At 34.8% G+C, this 19,346-nt stretch overlaps 2 protein-coding genes and 1 long non-coding RNA gene across 6 annotated transcripts in view; 2 read left to right on the top strand and 1 right to left on the bottom strand.

Annotated features, from left to right (window-relative positions):
* LOC111047340 (ADP-ribosylation factor-like protein 2-binding protein) overlaps window positions 1-19,346 on the top strand; it is an 87,656-nt gene that overhangs the window by 47,354 nt on the left and 20,956 nt on the right. The window lies entirely within an intron of this gene.
* LOC111047337 (fibronectin type-III domain-containing protein 3a) overlaps window positions 1-19,346 on the bottom strand; it is a 172,505-nt gene that overhangs the window by 146,991 nt on the left and 6,168 nt on the right. Inside the window, exon 1 of one of the 2 annotated variants that reach the window (XM_039425190.1) lies at window positions 5,598-5,781. The exons of the other annotated variant lie outside the window; for it this stretch is intronic. Within the exon in view, the coding sequence (XP_039281124.1) occupies window positions 5,598-5,766 (169 nt within the window). The 5' untranslated portion in view covers window positions 5,767-5,781. Of the gene's footprint in view, window positions 1-5,597; window positions 5,782-19,346 lie in introns of those variants that run through there. 2 annotated transcript variants of the gene reach the window in all.
* LOC120350665 lies at window positions 9,267-17,746 on the top strand. The gene is made up of 3 exons (XR_005570977.1): window positions 9,267-9,569; window positions 15,589-15,703; window positions 17,602-17,746. It is a non-coding gene; the product is annotated as an uncharacterized LOC120350665 (long non-coding RNA).

Raw genomic sequence — 19,346 nt, 5'->3', positions numbered from 1 at the left:
TAATTAAGGTGGTTCGTTTGGAAGAATGTGATTTGCTCAAGATGAAATGAGATGGAAAATATCGTTCATTAGACTCAACTTTATTTAGGACTAGCCGTCAGGCTCGCTTCGCTCGCCATATCGTCAAGCCAGGGGGCTCCGCCCCCTGGACCCCCGACTGGATCGTCCAAAACTGAGATCAGCAGGCTCGCTTCGCTCGCCTGCATTTTTCATTTGAGCATTTTTATCATATGTTAGGACAATCCAGTCGGGGGTTCAGACTAAACGTCTGGCTAAACGGATATGGCGAGCGAAGCGAGCCTGACGGCTAGTAATATAATATTCCCAGGATTGAAGTAGCAGTGCCCAATCAATTTTTCCGCGATAAATGCATTTAAATCTTAAACTTGGTGCCAACCTAACAAAGTCAACTCAACTTAATGCCAACCTGACAAAATTATTAATTTAGTTGCCAGTTAACAACTGTTTCGAAGAGGTACTCTATCTAGATTATAGTTCTATAGTAACATATGATATGGAAAGTTCAATTATAATTAAGAGATTGGGAGAAGAAGAATATACATGCTAAAAGACGAACTTTAAACCCTTAAAAACAACCCTTAGAGTTGGAATATTGCCAAAAGATTTCTTAGTGCGCCTCTAAAGGGCCAACTGAACATACCTACCAAATTTGAACGTTTTTGGTCCGGTAGATTTTTAGTTATGCGAGTGAGTGAGTGAGTGAGTGCCATTTCGCTTTTATAGATGATACCTAAGTGAACACTTAACTTGTGTATGAGTAATAAAATATAAACGAAACTACTATTTTGGGAGAGCTGCTAAACATCTGTAAGTAATTTTGAAAGTCCTAACTGTCAGATAATGTCGAACACGAGCATTTCACTTAGTATGAGCATAGACAAAAATCTATATCAAACTTGATATACTTCGATTCCAACTTGTAACCTCTTTGGTATATGAATAAATGAGTGTGAGTAAACACCCATCTCACATTCATGAATATCTTTCTAAATGAACATAGGAACAACAGTTTTTATGTAAAAAGTACAAATACGATTTCAATACAATTTCACAGAGCTATTGAAGCATGCAAGCTTAATTTATTATCATGATGACAATGATATCTGAGAACAAAATATCACACTTGGCGTCGCAAAAAATCTGCAGCCGAAGTTTGAGAACAAGGTCTAAAAAATAGATAAATATGATTACATAGAAAGCAGACACTCATTCTTATTTCAGGAACAAGGGGTGCTTCTCTATTAAATCACTATTTGGTTAGTAAAACTGCATATTCCTACACAACTAATTTCTGAAACTAATCAAAATGATTTATCCCTATGAAGTGCACTTTGAGTTTTGTTTGAATCTCATTCCTACTCTGTAACATTGTCAGCTCTAATGGCAAGAATTCAACAGAAATGGTATTCTGAATTCTGGAGCTCTTTTACCATAGGCATTATTATATCTCTGGGTTCTATAATTCCTATGTCTCAATGTATATTCTATTTCGTTCATTTCTCTATATTCGTTCTTATAGTAGTTTCGTGACAAATCTGTGAACTGGCTAAAGCTTCCACCGACATAATTCCGAACAAGTGACGTTCAACACCATTAAAAAGTGTTTTATTAATCTCTCTACGGCCCTATGCAGTGGCTGTTTTATATATTTGGGTGCTAAATAATGGATGGTGATTCCGTAGAAGAGAGTGCTCTGCACCATGAGTAGTAGATCATCTTTTAGTAGTAATGGGAAAGTGATAGCTAATTCTTGAACATTTATAAAGAGCAGCTCTCATTATTTTCAAAAGTGATCTATTATGGGATCTGAATCTCATATCATCATCAAACATTATTCCTAAATGTTTTAAACTGTCACAAAAAATCAAGTTTTGACAATCACATCCGTTCATGTGTGGATTATCTAGACATTGCTTTATGACCAATTAACTTAACAAATTCATTCTCATTGACATTAAGTCTCTGATTTCTGAATACTATTACTTAGTCTTTTGTGAATTTAATTTTAAACTATTATTAAAGAAATATTTAATTGCCAAATCCAGATCTTTCTGCATTAAACCTAACCCTGCTCCTAATCTTTATGTATATATATAAAATATTATCATCAGCATATTGCATAACTTTACTTTTAAATTTAAGGCTTGCGAAATCATTTGGTATATGAATAAATGAGTGTGAGTAAACACCCATCTCACATTCATGAATATCTTTCTAAATGAACATAGGAGGAACAGTTTTTATGTAAAAAGTACAAATACGATTTCAATACAATTTCACAGAGCTATTGAAGCATGCAAGCTTAATTTATTATCATGATGACAATGATATCTGAGAACAAAATATCACACTTGGCGTCTCAAAAAATCTGCAGCCGAAGTTTGAGAACAAGGTCTAAAAAATAGATAAATATGATTACATAGAAAGCAGACACTCATTCTTATTTCAGGAACAAGGGGTGCTTCTCTATTATATCACTATTCAGTTAGCAAAACTGCATATTCCTACAAACTGCATTAATTTATCAATTCAATACAGTAATAACAAATTATGGGAAGTAACAAAAGGTTATCAATAATGGCAAATCATATCAAAATAAATGCATTCCAACACAGTCTATAATTCCAGACAACAGTCAATGTTCAATGTCATTGAAGTTTAGATTTTTTTAAATTACTGTTATTAATTTATATTTACTGAATTAGAAAATTCTTATCAATTTCAGTCAAAACAGAATAGTTTATTAGTCTAGGTGCTATGGAAATCATGTAGGGAAAAAAACTGGATTAGAAATTTTTTTCCAAGCCTTCATTTAGTTTCTTTGAGCATTTCACTTTCATCTATTCATTGTTAAAATTAATTCGAATGCATGCACTTGAACTTCTCGGTCATATTCAGTCATTTATAGTTATTTGTGCAACTAGTGCGCAAAGTGACAGTTTGCTGCACCGAAAGAAACGTTTACGCCCGAGCCGTAGGCGAGGGCGGAATGGTTTCTTGAGTGCAGCAGAGGAACTTTGCGCACGTATTTCACATTAAGTTTTTCCTACAGTTACCATTGAATATGAAAAGTGGGTAATTATGGGTAAAATTGCCTGAAATCCATCAAAAAATAGTAGTAGTGTTGAATGGCGAGGCGGCTGTGTGGTGTGTGCTGTGGTGGCACTGTGCTGTTGCTGTCCTCGTTATAATATATAATAGTAATAATTAGCGCGTTGTGCTTCGTTGCACCTCTGCTCACTATAGCAGCCACAGCAGTCACTGTTACCAACTTCATTTTGATTTTGCTGCACTGTTGCTCCATATAACCTACTAAGTATTTTTCGTTGCCATGTTGCAAATCTGGAGTGCAGAAAAATTTTTCCCGCACTAGAGCGGAAAAGTGATTCTTTGCGTTCTGTAATCAGTGCAGCAATGGCCACTTTTCAACGTAACTGTAGGAAAAATATATTGTTCCAGTAATTCACACATTTTTCAAGGTTATAAAATGTCTTACACGATATAATAGTGGCAATCGTTGAAGCGCTTTAGCGTTGAATTAAACTTCTATAATGTAGAATAAATATGTACGTGTTGCAGGAACACATCTTATCTAAGGGTTGACACTGGACAGTTATTTTCCTAGTCTATATTATGTAAATTCATCTATAATTTTGCTGTATTGTAAGCTATTGTATATAAGTGTATAAGCCAGTATATATTGTAATCTACATAAATAAAGTACTCAATCAATCAATCAATCAACCATTGTGCCTTAGACTTTTGAAGCTGTGGTCAAATCACACTAGCCGAATAAAAACCCTAGCAAACATTAAAAATACCCACAAAGAGCATATTATTACAGTAATACAATATGTGTAAATATCAGGTTTTTTCTCTGAGTAAGAAGGTTCTAGGTTCATTGGTAATTTCTCGGTGAAAATTCATAATTTGTATTAGAATATGAAACTTCCCAGCAAAATTTCAAATCCAATCCTTAACATCCTTATATATTATCATGTAAATTTGATAACCTATAATTATAAAAGAAGTAAGTGAAAGCATTCATGGACTCAGATGAAGTAACAAAGATTCGTTTTTCGTAGGTAACCTACTCAAGAAACTAATCCAATTGAATTATAATTCATAATTATGTATTACATTACTCGATCGAACAGAGTTTTATTGACAATAATATGTTGAGTTCCAGCATGGTATTGTTAGCATTAATTGTTGGCAATAATTATTTTTAAATTGAGAACATCAACTGGAAAAAAGGTACAAACTATTTGTTTTCAAATCAAAGAAACTTGTCGGTTTCTAAATAACGATTACAATTTAAATCATTTCTTTTGTTATTGAATAGAACGACTAGCAGTCACACTTCTTCAAGAAATAATGAATTTATTTATTTTTCCTACAGTTACGTTGAAAAGTGGCCATTGCTGCACTGATTACAGAACGCAAAGAATCACTTTTCCGCTCTAGTGCGGGAAAAATTTTTCTGCACTCCAGATTTGCAACATGGCAACGCAAAATACTTAGTAGGTTATATGGAGCAACAGTGCAGCAAAATCAAAATGAAGTTGGTAACAGTGACTGCTGTGGCTGCTATAGTGAGCAGAGGTGCAACGAAGCACAACGCGCTAATTATTATTCATTATATATTATAACCAAGGACAACGAGGACTTTAGGATTTTAGGATTAAGGTTTTTATGAATAATAAAATTACACAGAAAATCATTTGATGCATTTCAGGCAATTTTACCCATAATTACCCACTTTTCATATTCAATGGTAACTGTAGGAAAAACTTAATGTGAAATACGTGCGCAAAGTTCCTCTGCTGCACTCAAGAAACCATTCCGCCCTCGCCTACGGCTCGGGCGTAAACGTTTCTTTCGGTGCAGCAAACTGTCACTTTGCGTACTAGTTGCACAAATAACAATACTGTGACACCTAGTTCTTTCGGCAGGTCCACCATCTTCATGGTTGCACTCCAATGATGGGGAACCTGCCGAAAGATCTCGGTGACACAGTAAGTGAACAGATTCATTTATTGAAAAAAATTGACTGCAAGTCGTTCTATATATATATATATAATAAAAAGTGATATAATAGTAAGCAGTTCTTGATGGATAACAACATTGAAGATTACAATTCAATTCAATTACTGGTGAATTATTTACAATTACTGATATAGCCTATGCTATTCTGATTCCAGAATAAATGCATTGTTATGTAGGCTACAGTGGTCAACAAGTGATAATTTTCCAAAAACGTTGAAGGAGCTTAATGATGCCAATACTCACTGTTACATAGAAACTTTCTTAGTAAGTTTTATAGTTATAGAGCATTATACAGAATACTAGTATTAGATCATTCTATAATACCAAAAAATTTAATTGATCGTATACAATAATCATGAAATAATGAAATGGAATAGTGTAGAGAAGTGGATGAAGATTATAGAGAGGCGTGAATTGATTAAGGGATGAAGAAATAATTAATCTGCTACGAAGCGTGGCACAATTATTTGAGATGGAAACGTAATGAAATTGAAATAGAAAATGAATTTAAGTTGAGAAAAGATTACCTGATGTAATGTGAAATTTCAGCAGCCAATATTTGAAGAGGAACAGATTGTAATTAAAGCACTGGAATGGAAAGTTGGGAAGCAAGGGATTAAGTGGAATAGCGTGGGGTGCATGATGCAAGCAAGAGGCAGGCGGCGTCTGTACTGGAAGAAAGCCAGACAGGTTCATAGCTGAGAAGGGATGGGATAGGGCGGATCAATTTGATGACGTCACTGGAGGGCTGAGAAGGGCACCCAGCTTGAGCCCACTCATGGCTGACCCCCGACTGATAAAAAATGACCAAATCTCATTCCCTGCGATTTCAGTCTACGTGATGGATAACATCAAGGCCGTGTGCTCTACAGCTACAGCCCCATCGAGTAATACAATTTAGAAATTGTTATTGGAAAAGTGCTGTTCAATTTTACTGCTTTAGAGCAGCAACTACAAAAAAAATTAAATTTTTTCAGGGAATTGGAACATTAATTATTAAAAATTTTACAATGTGTCATTGAGAGCCAAATCCTGCTATTATTGAATTAAGACATTTTTCTTCAAATCAAAAACATATTTTTTAATAGCTGTAGTGTTTAAGATTGAGATACTATAATATTTATTATTATAATAAGTCTACATAAATTAGAAACTAGTAGTTCTGTGAATAGTAGACCTCACGCAGTATTCTCATCCACAAGTACCTGATGGAAATACAGCAATAGACTGGCTTCTCCACACATCTGTGTAATCACTTGTCAGCTGATTTATGATGAATAATTGACCGAGCGAAGTGAGGTCTAAGATTCAAGTCGACGGTTTGGCATTTCTCTTAATGTTTAAATGGTAATTTTGGATGAGATTACTACGTGAGGTCTACTGTTCACAGAACTACTAGTATTCTATAGTCTGATTTTTACTCTGATATTGGTGTATGAAGGAGGCTCCTTTTTCCTTTTATAATTATTATCCTTGAAATGCAAAATTTCAAAAAACCTTGTTTATAAGTCGACGCGCAATTAAAAAAGGACCTGTCAAATTTCATCAAAATCTATTACCGCGTTTCGCCGTAAATGCGCAACATATAAACATTAAGAGAAATGCCAAACCGTCGACTTGAATCTAAAGGTGCGTACAGACTTTCGCTCTGCTCCGCAACCGAACGTCATTCCAGCAGAGCGATTGATGATCGACCGGGGAGCAAGAGTGGTTCGACCGGGGAACGCGAGAAGAGCTAACATCTTCCGTAACGTTCATGATGGGTGCGACTGCAGAGCGGGGGCGGAGCGACAGCGGTGCGATGGAGGAACGAGGGCGGTACGAGGGCGGAGCGTGCTCGGTGCGGGTTGGAGGCGCGTATATGTGTACGCAGCTTTAGACCACACTTCGCTCGGTCAATTAATGAATAATTATTATAAAACGAATTTCCATCTAGCTGTTAACCCTGTTATCAATATTTGCAGTAGCAGAAGTCTTCGGTGTGATTCACAGCATTTAATTGGGATTTTCGTTAATAATTATTATTACAATGAGTATAAAAGCTGAGTCATATTGAAAGTAACGACAATTTAAAGTTTGAACCATCTTGATAGAGTCATGAACTGTTTCGAAAAGGATTGAGTAATTATAAATAGAGGACACAGACTCTGATGAGCAGCATGCCTGTGATTCAGAGATGTTCCTCACTTGACACATCGCAATCCAACGTGTTCAACCGCATTCTTTGTCTACTGAGTGAAGATAAGGAAGGCGCGGATAATGATTGCTCCGCAATGGAAGGAAGATCTTGTCACTAATGAAGGCCATTGTTTAGGGGAAGTCTACGAGAGGCAGCAGACTGCACGATACAGTAATTGCAGCCCACAAATATTACTGCGGAGATAGAGAATTTGATAATATTGTGCTGACATTCAAATCTATTGCAGTTATGATCTATATAGCCTACACATCTATATCACTACGAAGTTACATGAATCTTACTATGAACCACTGGCATTGCTGTTCATTCCAAAAGTAAGAACAGTGGTTCTTTCTCAATATAAATTGAGAATTTGATCATGGGAATATTTATAGTGGAATTGAGAGAGAAAAAACAAACAATAGATTAGAAGAAGTAATCATTGTTGATCATAATTTAATAGCCTCTGGAGTTAAAGTAATATACATTATAATTGACAATATTCATTTATTTATCATTTACAATCAACTTAAGGGCATTAAAGTTAATATCTTACATATTACTATATATTTATTTTAAAAAATCTACCAATTTTAAATGTAACTTCTGAAAACATTACAACCACACAATCTAGAGTTCTTAGAAGCTTGAAAATTGAAAATGAAACACCCAAAATTTCAACCCTTTTTTATTACTATCATAATCATAAGACGTGCCCAATGAATAATAATTTGTTCTTCAATTGTAGCACAACAGTATTTATAAAATAAATAAAAAAGTAGACCATTTATTTATTTAATTTTTACAAGTACAACATCAAAACAATAACAAAAAATATTTTTTATGAGAAAAATTGGAAGTGAAATTGATTTATCAAGCAAAGCAAGACTAAGGAAATTTGTTGCGTGGCACCTATATAGAATGTCTTGAGAAATTTTTTTGTGAATTTAAAGTTTGTTTCATGTTTTTATGAAAGTTTTACTATCAATCTATTCAAATTTAAAATTGTTTGTTTTATTCTTATTTATATTCTCATATTGTGATTTTGTGTAGAAAATTGAAATGGGACATAACCTATGTACTATAATATTTGGACAATTTGAAACTAAATTAGGAAATTGAAAAAGTTTTGGGCAATAGCCTGTTTTTTCTTTTCCGATCATTGTATTGTTTGTGCTATCCTAATAAATAAATAAATGAATAAATAAATAGATAAATAAATAAATAAATAAATAAATTTTAGGATTAAAGTTACAATAATTACTATTGAAATAAGTGAAAATACATAGATGTTTTAGATAAAACAATTTAAATTGCATAATTGGTATGAAGTTAGATTGGGCTGGAATGAATAATTACGTTGGAAAATTGATAATAGATGTTTTCTACTTTTGTCAAAGACTCCTTATAACCTTCGAAAACTACCTTTTAGTTACAAAGTTACCATGAACGTAATTAATGAAATGTATTTCACACAATCAAAGCAATCGTGGCCCTTGCGAACAGTCAGTAATTGCAATTAGTGAAATTAATAGATTACTTACAGTATAATAATGTTGTACTTTACAAGAATAAGGCCCCAAGGAACGTGGCACTCACTTGCTTCTTGACAAGATGACAGTAAGTTACAAGCTGACAAACGTGTACAATAGAAGAATCGATCACAAGAGACGAAAAGTAAAAGAGCGAGAGAAGAGCGAGAGACGATACAGAAAGTAACTGAACGAAATTTAACTATTTGGATTTGGTTCGTTCCGCCAATAAACACTTGCAGGCTTCAGTATTGAGAACAATCGACCTATCCCAACAACCTGTTGGGCGAGGTGACGATTCTTCTGCTTCAATAACAGTTTCTAATAACAGAACCGATACTGAATCAACTGTAATCATATCTGTATTATAAATATTATAGCTATTGACAAGTGATAGACTTCATGTATCAAAATGTTCATAAAACTCAGTCAATATACTTCAACTACGATAACGCATGTTTAACCTATAAAACTGGCCAATAATATTGAAAATACTGTATAGATCAGTTATGGGTGCCTTTTATCAGGGAAAAATGATCCAGGCATCTTCACTCGATGCTTTTATTCAACTTCTATCGCAAAAACCGAAATGCCGTTTCAAAAATAGAGAGGTATTCGTTAAGAAACCCAAGTCGTTCAGGAGACGAGAAATTCAGTTTATTATTTTCTACAATTTATTGCTATTTAAAGTTGTTATGTTTTATGTAGGAGTCGAACATTTTAGTGGCTATTATATGCCGCTTCTTCTCTTTGCCACGATGAATGATAGCTAATCTTCTACTAAACAGGTGAGTTACTGCCACACTCAAATTCAATGTTGAGTGAAAAAGTAATTTTTAAAATAATTAACTTCCTACACAAACCATTGTAATAATTCACTGATAACTCCCCGAATTTGCATAAATCAATTCTCTTATTAGTTACATCTACAGTAACCATGAATCTCCACGTCATACTCCCACCTCCCACCCTATGATACACATTATTATCATTCAATTTCCAAAATTATACGAATATTTCTTACGCTCACCGTGACTAATCATAAAAAGAATGACCATTTCGATGCTGATTCACTTTTTATTATCCAAAATCCAATAAAGATACTATACATACATTTAGTCTTCCTAGTAAGAAATAACAATTTACTGTCTATGTTGAATGAGCTAGCATTAAATTGAGAAAAATAATTATTTTTCTAAATTCATCATTTCATTAAAGCACAGTACTGTGGCAAAAATGTCGCACAGTAATATTGTTTAATTGAGAGCTCAATTAATAAGAGGAGAAATAATATTGGAGCACTGAAACGGACATTATCATCATCATTCTCATTTACAAGCCATACTGAATGTTTCGTTAGCCTATAACTTGATTGAAATAAGTTGTTTAGAATTAAGTGAATATGATCAATCAATATTGAAATAAACTGTGTACATGCAAGAAAGCAGCCTTTGGGAAAAGGATAGTTCCTTAGTCGTTCTAATATCTAAATTGCTTAGATAAGCTAAGAGATGTTCACCTGCTACTCTTTTTGGACAGATGAAATTTTTAGCCGGCTCCGTTGATTACCATGTATGAGCTTGATAAAACGTTTCACAGTAGTTCGGAACCTACCTAAAGGTTTATGTCCTTTCATCTCTTTATGTGTGTGGATAATGAGTATTAATTGAAGAGAGTGAAGAAATATGAATTCAGAATACACAAAGATTTATAAGATTATCAGTACTTAAAGCTGATATTATTCTTTACAAAACCAAATAAATGCGCACATAATATTGTACAAAAACAGAGATAATTCAGGATTTAACAAGCAGGAATTTTTATATGTTCATGACAAAACTGGTAGTTGATGACATGAGCTCACCATAGCATTTGTTAGCTCAAAAAAACAGCATTTGTTAGGAGGCTGAGTAATGTCTAGTTGCATTATAACATACGGAACTGCAGTAAAAATTATTTTGAATTACGACTTTTCTACAGGCTTGACAGTCATCCACTCAAAAGACAATATTGCAGTCATCATAAAACCTCTTGGTAATCATGACCCAAGTCATAAAGTACATGGAGTAGTTACTTGAAGGCTACTTTGTACACAATAAAAGTTTGAAACCGAAAGTAATACATGTGATGAAAAGATATGTTGGAGTTGGAGGTACAAACAAGAGGACTTCAACTCCACAATTTCAAAGAGAAGCATTCAAATCATTGAACTTGAGTGAAGTTTGCAGAACTCCATTTCTAATGTATTATAATTATTAATAACTGCAAGCTTATAAAGTGGTCAGAAAGTTGTAAAGTCTTAAAGTGGTATAAGATTATGAAAGTTGGATTTTTTTATTGTTCGGAAACAGAATTGTATCAACTCATTATTTATTTCATTGAACAGTATAATATCGCTGAAACTTAGAATACATTGAAAACAAGAAACTTGAAATAGGGAAAATTATAACTGACTATAGTATTGGCAATGCAAACAAATGATAAAATATGAATTTGTTTTGAAGAGCATCAAGTCCTTGGAAAACGGTCAGATTGATCTCATAAGCGCATTATAATCTTAGATGTTTTCCCGAATAGAAAAATTCAACATCAACAATAATGATAAATACTTTTTGGAACATTGAAAATAATTTTTCAATATTTCCAAGGAATTGAAGTTTCTGTGAATTTTTCTCTGATAAGCTGATGCGGTGTGTTTGTTAAGTATTATACTTATGATATTGCTGATCGAACAATATAAGTAACTAGCCGTAAGGCTCGCTTCGCTCGCCATAACCGTCTAGCCAGGGGGCTCCGCCCCCTGGACCCCCTACTGGATCGTCCAAAAATGAGATCAGAGGGCTCACTTCGCTCGCCTGCATTTTTCATTTGAGCATGCTTCATTCCATCAGAAAGTCAAAGTATTGAGAAAACGCAGAAACGCTGATTTTGGGCGTATCTTTGATGAAATATTAAAGTCACCTCATCACAAAATTTTTGAATATCTACCGTTTTTGATCCGGTAGATTTTTAGTTCTGCAAGCGAGTGAGTGAGTCAGTCAGTCAGTCAGTGAGTGCCATTTCACTTTTATATATCCTCAAAATTATATTAATACTGATCTGAATAGCCTAATAATTATCGAATAAATTATCAAACAATGTTGAAAATAATAATCATTCAATTGGAGTATTATTGAATTGATGTTTTCTTATTATTCAACATACCTATTCAAACTCACTCGTCAAATTTGAATACGAAACCAGTTATAATGATTGTAATTTAGGAACTTTCAACACAATATAAAGCCTTGTTCTACAATTCAATAAGCAGTTAGTGTAGAATGAATGTGGGGCAATATTAGGGGGTTCAGGTCTATCATTCAGAACAAGTTGGTATTTCAGCAAGAGATAAGAGTGTTGCACAGACACCGCGGATTAAGAACAATGCCTCATAAATCAGCTATGCAAATATAGATCTAACGTGTGATACAATAGGCGAATAATAATATGCGAATTGATCTTGCAATTTGTGAACATGGATTGGATACTTTGGTTACTTCTAACCGATATAAAGAGCATTTATACTACTGTACCTACAAAATCTGATCTATTGTGCATTAGCAAATAGTGTGATAGTACAACCAGTTACAGTATTCAGTTTTCCTATTAAGAGACGGTAGTTGATGTTTCTTAATTTATTTCATTTTATTAAGAAAAAAGATGGTCAGATCAGCTTTTTCCAATGAAATAGATCTTAAGATATCTTGAACGTTCATAAACTCCTTTCCCTATTCTATTCATTGACAAATTATTGTGACTTACTGACTTCATCAAAACATTCAACCATCTGAATTAGTAGATGGGTTCAAGAATACTGAATTGAATGATGAGAGCGAAATCTATAAGTTTAGCATTTCTCGAGACAATTCCATTTTCATTTATGTGAAAAGAAATTAAAGTAAAATGTTTAGAGTGATTGATATCTTTGGATAGTTTACAAGTCAATATATTTTTTTTAATTCATTTATCAAAATGGATATGTTCGTTCATCGTTAAACAAGTAAATATTGCAACGTTTGAATTAATTTTTATTGTTATTTGTACTGCTGCTCATTGTAAGCTAACTTATTTAAATCATTCAGGTTTCTATTTGAAGAGTTTTCTACAAGATTTTTCACCTAAGCATAGTTTTTTTGTTGACTATAATGCCCACATGAGCAAATGGGCAAATAGGCTTGTGCGTGGGTAATGAGACGGATAATGATGAGAGATGAGTGTACCTCTTTAGGTGGGCTCCGAACCACTAGGAAGCGATTTCTAAACTTTAGAAGAGATCGACTCTTGAAGTGCTCACCCTTACAACGGGAGTAGCAGGCCCATGGAGCTTTACTTATCATATCTATAGCTTATTATCAGCGCGACCACGAAACCAATCGTTTTCCAATCGAGTTATAAATCAAGTTCTTTTGATATTAAAATGAACTATTTTTTACTAATTTTACAATTTATTCAATTATGAATAAACGTATTGAATCATTTAACGTCCAACCAGTAGAAAAGTAATTCTTGAATAATAATAAAGGGAACCTTTAGATAGTATACATTCTATAGTGAGCTCCACGTTATAATGACAGTAGAGAAACATAGGAGAACAATGTTGCCGATCCTCTGTCTTGCCAATGTTTTCTAAAGACGGTAGCTGATACAGGTTTATTGATGTAATATTAACTGTTCATTCTCGTCTAGAATAATCAATTATATTTTATTAAGCACAAAATTATATTTTCCTACAGATACCCTGAAAAGTGACCATTTGTGCACTGATTGCAGGCTGCAAAGAATCACTTTTCCGCACTAGTGCGCAAAGTGAGTACTTTGCGTACTCCAGATTTGCAGCATGACAACGCAAAATAGTAAGTAGGTTATATGGAGCACCAGTGCAGCAAAATCCAAATGAAGTTGGTAACAGTGACTGGGCTGCTATAGTGAGCAGAGGTGCAACGAAGCACAACGCGCTAATTATGCAACGAAGCACAACGCGCTAATTATTAAGTAGATATTATAACCAAGGACAACGACAGCACAGTGCCACCACAGCTGCCCCCCGCTATTCAAACACTACTACATTATTCAGGCAATTTTACCCATAATTACCCACTTTTAATATTCAATGGTAACTGTAGGAAAAATTTAATGTGAAATACGTGCGCAAAGTTCGTTTGCTGCACTCAAGAAACCATTCCGCCCTCGCCTACGGCTCGGGCGTAAACGTTTCTTTCGATGCAGCAAACTGTCACTTTGCGCACTAGTTGCACAAATAACTATTTCCTACAGTTACGTTGGAAAGTGGTCATTGCTGCACTGATTACAGAACGCAAAGAATCACTTTTCCGCTCTAGTGCGGGAAAAATTTTTCTGCACTCCAGATTTGCAACATGGCAACGCAAAATACTTAGTAGGTTATATGGAGCAACAGTGCAGCAAAATCAAAATGAAGTTGGTAACAGTGACTGCTGTGGCTGCTATAGTGAGCAGAGGTGCAACCAAGCACAACGCGCTAATTATTACTATTATATATTATAACGAGGACAGCAACAGCACAGTGCCACCACAGCACACACCACACAGCCGCCTCGCCATTCAAACACTACTAAGTTATTTGATGGATTTCAGGCAATTTTACCCATAATTACCCACTTTTCATATTCAATGGTAACTGTAGGAAAAACTTAATGTGAAATACGTGCGCAAAGTTCCTCTGCTGCACTCAACAAACCATTCCGCCCTCGCCTACGGCTCGGGCGTAAACGTTTCTTTCGATGCAGCAAACTGACACTTTGCGCACTAGTTGCACAAATAACTATTTTCAATTATTTCATAGTGAATTTTCATAATTTATTAAGATGAAATACTTTGTTAATTATTAATTCTACATTGTAAAAAGACGATCTGGCAACAGAGCAAAGCGAGAAAGAGACAGCGCTATCCGCTTTGTTGAATGATAGACAAGGATAGAAATACCATTGCTAATCAAATACTGGACCTCACTATAGTAAATTCTCATTCCAAAGAATCATACTGAAGCACTAGCCGTCAGGCTCGCTTCGCTCGCCATATCCGTCAAGCCAGGGGGCTCCGCCCCCTGGACCCCCGACTGGATCGTCCAAGAATGACATCAGCAGGCTCGCTTCGCTCGCCTGCATTTTTCGTTTGAGCATTTTTATCATATGTTAGAACAATCCAGTCGGGAGTCCAGACTAAACGTCTGGCTAAACGGATATGGCGAGCGAAGCGAGCCTGACGGCTAGTAATAATATATTCCCAGGATTGAAGTAGCAGTGTCCAATCAATTTTTCCGCGATAAATGCATTTAAATCTTCAACTTGGTGCCAACCTAAAAAAGTCAACTCAACTTAATGCCAACCTGACAAAATTATTAATTTAGTTGCCACTTAACAACTGTTTCGAAGAGGTACTCTATCTAGATTATAGTTCTATAGTAACATATGATATGGACATTTCAATTATAATTTATTAAGAGATTGGGAGAAGAAGAATATACATGCTAAAAGACGAACTTTAAACCCTTAAAAACAACCCTTAGAGTTAAAATATTGCCAAAAGATTTCTTAGTGCGCCTCTAAAGGGCCAACTGAACATACCTACCAAATTTGAACGTTTTTGGTCCGGTAGATTTTTAGTTATGCGAGTGAGTGAGTGAGTGAGTGAGTGAGTCAGTCAGTGAGTGAGTGCCATTTCGCTTTTATATATATAGATCATCGCTTACAAGTAGGAAGCTCAATAAAATATTGGTTGCACTTGCACTAGGCGTCGGATGGATTGAAGAAGGCAGACAAGAGTGAGCCGTTGTCTAATATTGGCCGGAGAAGATACACTCGATACGAACGCATTCGACCAAATCGGACGGGTGGCGAATTAAGAGGTGAGTGACGTCAATAATCGATCTCAAGGCTGCCACAAAGGCTACTCCACTTGCATTGCAAGCAGGAGAAGGAGGACGAGATGAAAAAATGCAATTCGAGTTTCAATCACCAACATCGACTCTTCATTGTCTTCACTGCATTTTGTATTATACTTATAATATTCTATGTTTTTTGGAAGTTTCTCACAGGTCTCATACTTGTCTGGCGAGCAGCCATATTGTCTCCATATTGAAGAATAAAACATGATCATTTCAATAGCATGTTGCAGGGATGCAGTAAATACAATTATTTGTGTATTCTGGTTGCTTTTTCTTGATTTGTACTGATTTCAAATTATTCTAAATAACAGGAAATGGGTAATTTTCAGGAATGGAATGGGTTATGATATTGAAAATTATTCATTTTTTTTATAATTCATATAAACTAATTATTATTAAGCGAAAATCCTAATTAAATGCTGTGAATTTTTCGCTTTAGATTTTCGCTTAATAATAATTATTCATTAATTAGAATTTGAACAAAAATGCTACTTCTAATTTATTCCCATCTGGGATATAGACTAATTGATAATTTATTGGAATTGATAGATGTGTTTGTTATTGTACGGTAATGTCTGCGTTGGGGAGGGTAAGCAGTGAAATATTTTAGGAAGCCTTTAGGAGGAGAGATTTTAGGGAGGAGAGATACATCTTCTCTTAGTGGCTCACTAAGATGGGAGAATGTACTATCTGTACTCCAGATAACGTATAACATGAGAAGACTAAGCAAATATATATCTGTGAGAATGTCAGCCTCACTCTTGGGGAACACTACGCAGTTTAGAGAGTATGCATCCAGTGTTGGGAGTGTGGGGTGTAACAACGTCGAACGCCCCTACATGGATGAGCTCTCAATTCAAGGATATAGTCCCAAACAAGGATGGCGTAGCTTGCTAGGCTCATATCTGTGCATAAATGCACTTTGCCGTCCTATTTGAATGGAAAAATGAGATCAGCGCGATTTGATTTCTGATCATTTCCTCCGAGAAAACGCGAACAAAGTTGATAGGAAATAAAAATGGAGTAGTGTTGCTGAAGTATATTTATTCATATTATATTGAAAATGCCAAGTTCTTACACTCTGAATTGGTCCGTTGTCGTAGTCTTTACCTCCTTACGATCACCAAGGTTCCGTTTTCAAGAAGTGAATTTCTTGATTCATAATATTGGGGAACACTAATAATATGTGGTTTTCACTCGAGTAATTGTCGATCAACTGTTGTGAGAAATCACAAGTAAGTATTGATTTGTATTCATGGCTTGAAATCACATCTTGAGTAGACTTAAGTATCTTGATTTATCATGTAAATAATTTATTGTGTAGTGAGAGGGTAATGGAAATGCACATTGACTGATTGAACATATCACAATGCCGGGGTGTCAACCGCCCCCCACCTCCAAAAACTGGAAAAATTCAACTCCTAACACCCGCAAAAAAAATTCGTCAGTCGTCATTTCAAACACAGCAAGATTTGTTTTTGAGCATTCAAAGTCTCCCAAGAATTCCAGTCAGCGTCAAACCCCCTGCACAATGAAATGGTTCTCTCACAATTTAGTTCAATTATTCAACTACTAGATGGACTGACTATTAGCTTGGACTAGTACATGTATTATATATGGAATAGTGATGTTAACAATATAGAGGCTGCAGAGAATGTTAATTTTGTCACCTAAACTAATAATAATAATAATAATAATATAATAATAATAATAATAATAATAATAATAATAATAATAATAATAATAAAAATGATATCGAGTGACCTGGCTAGCTCAGGTCTGGTGTCAGAGTTTTCAGGTAACAACTGATCAATTTCAGGGCCTCTGATATGACCTAACGACTGTTTTTTTTCTGGCAGCCGGGACCGATGACTTAACTTGTCCATCCGAAACACGGTAGTGTCCCGAGAGAAATATCTTGCTCGGACTGCGATTCGAACCCGGGCCTCTGGATTATGAAGCCAGCTTATAATCCAATCGACTAACTAAACTGATTTTAATCTATCTTCAGTTTTTTTATTATACACTATCCTCAGTTTTTCATCTACCGTACCGTATCTATTTTTCGATGTTTTTATCTATTATCGATCTATTAAGAAGCGTGAAGAAAGACAGCTAATTAAAAAGACTGTAAAGAGAGGAAAAGTGGGAAAACAACATTTCAACCAGCCTGGAGAATAATTCATTCAATGAGATTGATGATATATAACGAGTACCAAATGTACTGATCTTTGATCAAGAATTATAACAGTCACTAATTTGAAAAAATTATGGAGAGAAGTAATCTCACCTCTTCTTGAACCATTTGAAGCATTGGTGGTGGTGTGAGATAGGATAACAATACGAATATATAAATTTAAATTCAACTCTTGATCCACGAAACCAATACTCAGTTGAACAGTAGTCAAGGAAATTTACCTTGTTGACACTCTCAGGAATTAATTAAATACCAGCAAACAATCAGTGAACCAGTGGTTTGCAATGCATCTTTGTTGTCATATTATCGGTGGAATTCAACATACGAGGTTTATACTCTATGAAACATAAAATAAACATTAAATGCAACGTATAGTTTGATTACAAAGCTGTCCAGAGAGCGACCATTTTGTGGCAGTACAATACCTCTATATTAGATAATTGAGTCGGCTTTCTAAAATATGGCAAGCTCATTTGCAGGTGCATTGACCAGAATAAGCGATAATTAGCTGAAACCAGAGAGGGATGAACTTGTACAATTCACAGTTGGTTCGTACAACATTGTGGAAACATCGGATGCAGTTCATGCAATAAAGAAGTACGATTCTCCTAATCAACGAGTCATTATCCAATCGTGGGGAGTTATCTTTGTTACATCACCAGATCGAAATTTGCGTTTAATCGTTGGTGAGATGATCACTTACATCCTCCCTCCTCCTTCCCGATCACATCAAGAGCAGGCTTCTATGTAATCATGGAAATATGACATGATTGCCTAATACACTTTCCACATAGAGCAAAGCGATGTTTGACAATGAGATTTTCATAGAAATGATTGCAATGTTTTATCAGTAGGTACCGAATAGCCTTATCACAAATAACATAAATGTAGTGCAACGATTGGCTGTGTAATAAACTTGTCTGTAAGCGCTCGTGTCAAAACTTGTTTCAGTTTCCTTGAACTTCTTTAAATGTTTGGGACAGTGATCATGGAAAAATCAGTAAATGATTCTTTTTTCATCGCTTCTACCACAACGGGATCAAACAATGTTAGTTACGGCCTGACACTCACATGTAACATGACACATCATATAGAAACACAACAGTTGGTGTTTTTATTATGGCTCAAAAATGTCAATGTTTATTTAATATTTTCCAAATTTTTTGACTTGATACTATATACAGTGGATTGTTTTAGTTACTTTCCTATAATTATTAACATTCTAAATTCAAAATCTAATCATAAAATGTGATTATTTTGGGATCAAAATGTATGTGTTTAAAACTGCTGAAGAATCATAACCTCTTTTGGACTAATATGCAATCAAAATTCAGGAATGGAATAGTAAGGGATATGAGCCTGTTTTTCCGTTTCCAATCATTATATAATTAAGCTGTTTTGACATTG

The sequence above is a fragment of the Nilaparvata lugens genome, chromosome 3 (assembly GCF_014356525.2).
Source record: "Nilaparvata lugens isolate BPH chromosome 3, ASM1435652v1, whole genome shotgun sequence".
In the NCBI taxonomy this organism is placed as follows: Eukaryota; Metazoa; Arthropoda; class Insecta; order Hemiptera; family Delphacidae; genus Nilaparvata; species Nilaparvata lugens.
The sequence above is the reverse complement of the archived record's forward strand: the minus strand, read 5'-3'. Positions and strand labels throughout refer to the sequence as shown.